The following is a 2,356-nucleotide window of genomic DNA, read 5'->3' on the forward strand; positions in this document are numbered from 1 at the left end:
ATATATATATATTGCTCACGCTTTTCTTCCCAGCTCCATTCCTGCCTTGTGCCCCGTGTATTGTCTTCCCAGCCGTTATCGCTCCTTTGGACCACGGACCTCCACAACTCCACATCACTCCACCACGCAGGTCGATGCACAGTCTTCCATTAACAGTTACTCTGACTTTGTCCCCTCAGCAACCAACCTCCACGACCAGTCCAGGAGTGAATCCTAGCGTTCGCAGCCCGGCCTCTTCCTTATCAACCCACCACTAACTGTATGTTTTCCATGACTGCCGCTCGACACCCGGTTCTGCTCCATATTCCTTCACCTGGTTGTACACGTATTGTCACTGTAAATAAATAGAGCACTTCTTGCACCGAAGTCAGCTACCTGGGTCCGTCATTTTTTTACTCGCTCACCTCCCTACCAGAGCGTTTCTAACAGTCCATCACCACTGTGTATGAAAACCAGGAAATTGCAAACAGTGCCATTACTTTTTCTTGTGACTGAATGTTTAGAATTGATTTACATTGATGAACACACAGAAGCTCATGGAGTGAACCTTGGGAAAACACCAAGTCATGTTGGTTGTCAAGTGAGATAAATGAGACTTGAACCTTTCTGCCTGAGAGTCCATCTCAGTTTTTTCTTCTATTTGACTGGTCACCTGTGTCAAAGACACCGCTAAATTCCAGTAGGACTGGGACTTACCTCTTTCGTGAGCTAAAATGTGTTTCTGTGCCCCATTGTTGTCACAGGGTCGTCCAAAGAGCGCTGTGTTTCCTGCAGAGGTGAAGTCAAAGATGAGCATTGAGGAGCAGAATGAGCGAATCCGCCGCAACCAGAGCAGCTCTGTGAGGGACAAGAGGCGGAGTCTAAATCTCTCTAGTGGCCAGTCTCCAGCCAACTACAAAGTGGTATGATCAACCATGTGATGATCTTTTTCAACAGTTGAAACACAACCATGTGTTAGCTTGAGCTATTCATCTCTCAGATGACAGTTACAGAGCACCCGGAAGCTACTTTGAGTGCATTAAACATGAATTACTGCTCATGAAACAGGCATTTTGTTAGAGAAACTTGATAGTGGCACTTGAGTGTTTGAAAGTGGGAAGCCAGTGAGGGATTGCATAATTCACTCTAAACAAATGTGAGCAGCATTCATATATTCTGCAGTAGTATTTTTTTTCTTCTGCTTTTTTTAGATTGACCTGTTACCTAATTGACAAAATTTGCCTTAAAGCTTGTACACCTTTTTCTGCAAACACTGCTAACAGCATGCAAACACTGATGAAATATGATGTACTCTTTCCTTTTATATCCATATTTAGTGCCCACAACTGTTTTGAAATAATACAAAAAGATGTTCCTTATTACCTCATGTCTTGCCTCAAAATAATCAGATTCAGCACTACAAAGTAATGCAGGTGATGGGGTTTGTGTCTGCACATCCATGCTTACATTGCAAACACAAACCCCTGGTGTCGACAGTCTTGAACAATTTGTGAATAAAATAATCACTGGTCACCAGATTCATTGTGCAGGGTAGGATAAAGCTTCACTGACAATGCACCACTATATACTGTACATGTATGCATTTTTATATTATCACAAAAGAAACATTTACATTGGGTGAAGCAAAGAAATTTCAGCCATGTAATCAATGCATGCTGAGACATGGTAATAATTAACTTCTATACATTAACTCGATACAGTGTTCTGTTAAAACTAATTTCTCTGTTGCTGTCGATAGTGAGTTCCAGAGTTATTTCAGTGACAAAGTCTGGGCTAATAGACAAAGTATTCCCAAGCTTCCACCTTCTATACCACCTGTATCACAGTCACTGTTTACTCTGGAAACCTTTAATCCAGTCTCTCTGCCTCAACTCAAAAAATGTGTGTTACAGCTAAAGTCTGCCTCCTACCCCCTGGATCCTGTCCCAGCCAGGATAATTAAGGAGGTCATTGACACTGTGGGGCCCACTCTGCTCATATTTCTTAACTGCTGTCTTAGGTTGGACACGGTCCCCTCTGCCCTTAAGCATGCTATAGTGAGGCCACTTCTCAAGAAGCCCAACCTCGACCCCTTCCTTCTGTCCAATTTTCACCTAATTTCCCTTTTTTATCTAAGGTTATGGAAAAACTTGTCCTTACCCAGTTGCAGTCTCACCTGGATTGTCTGTATGCTGTTAATAAGTTTCAGTCAGGCTGTAGGCCCCGTCACAGCACTGAGTCTGCATTACTGAAGGTCCATAACAACATTACTATGGCCCTTTATGTTACGGCAAGCCGCACACCAAAAGAGCGACTGGACTCAGTAATAGGCAGGACTCAAACTCAGGTCAGAGAAAGATATTTATTTGACAGAGTA

General features: G+C 43.0%; 1 protein-coding gene across 8 annotated transcripts in view; it reads left to right on the plus strand.

Moving 5' to 3' along the window:
* The window catches only part of plekha6 (pleckstrin homology domain containing, family A member 6), a 113,049-nt gene that overhangs the window by 99,336 nt on the left and 11,357 nt on the right, over positions 1-2,356 (plus strand). For all 8 annotated transcript variants that reach the window (XM_020617888.1, XM_020617896.1, XM_020617887.1 and 5 more), the window contains one exon: positions 744-902. In XM_020617888.1, the coding sequence (XP_020473544.1) occupies positions 744-902 (159 nt within the window). The remainder of the gene's footprint in view (positions 1-743; positions 903-2,356) is intronic.

Source organism: Monopterus albus, unplaced genomic scaffold (assembly GCF_001952655.1).
Source record: "Monopterus albus unplaced genomic scaffold, M_albus_1.0 scaffold196.1, whole genome shotgun sequence".
NCBI lineage: Eukaryota > Metazoa > Chordata > Actinopteri > Synbranchiformes > Synbranchidae > Monopterus > Monopterus albus.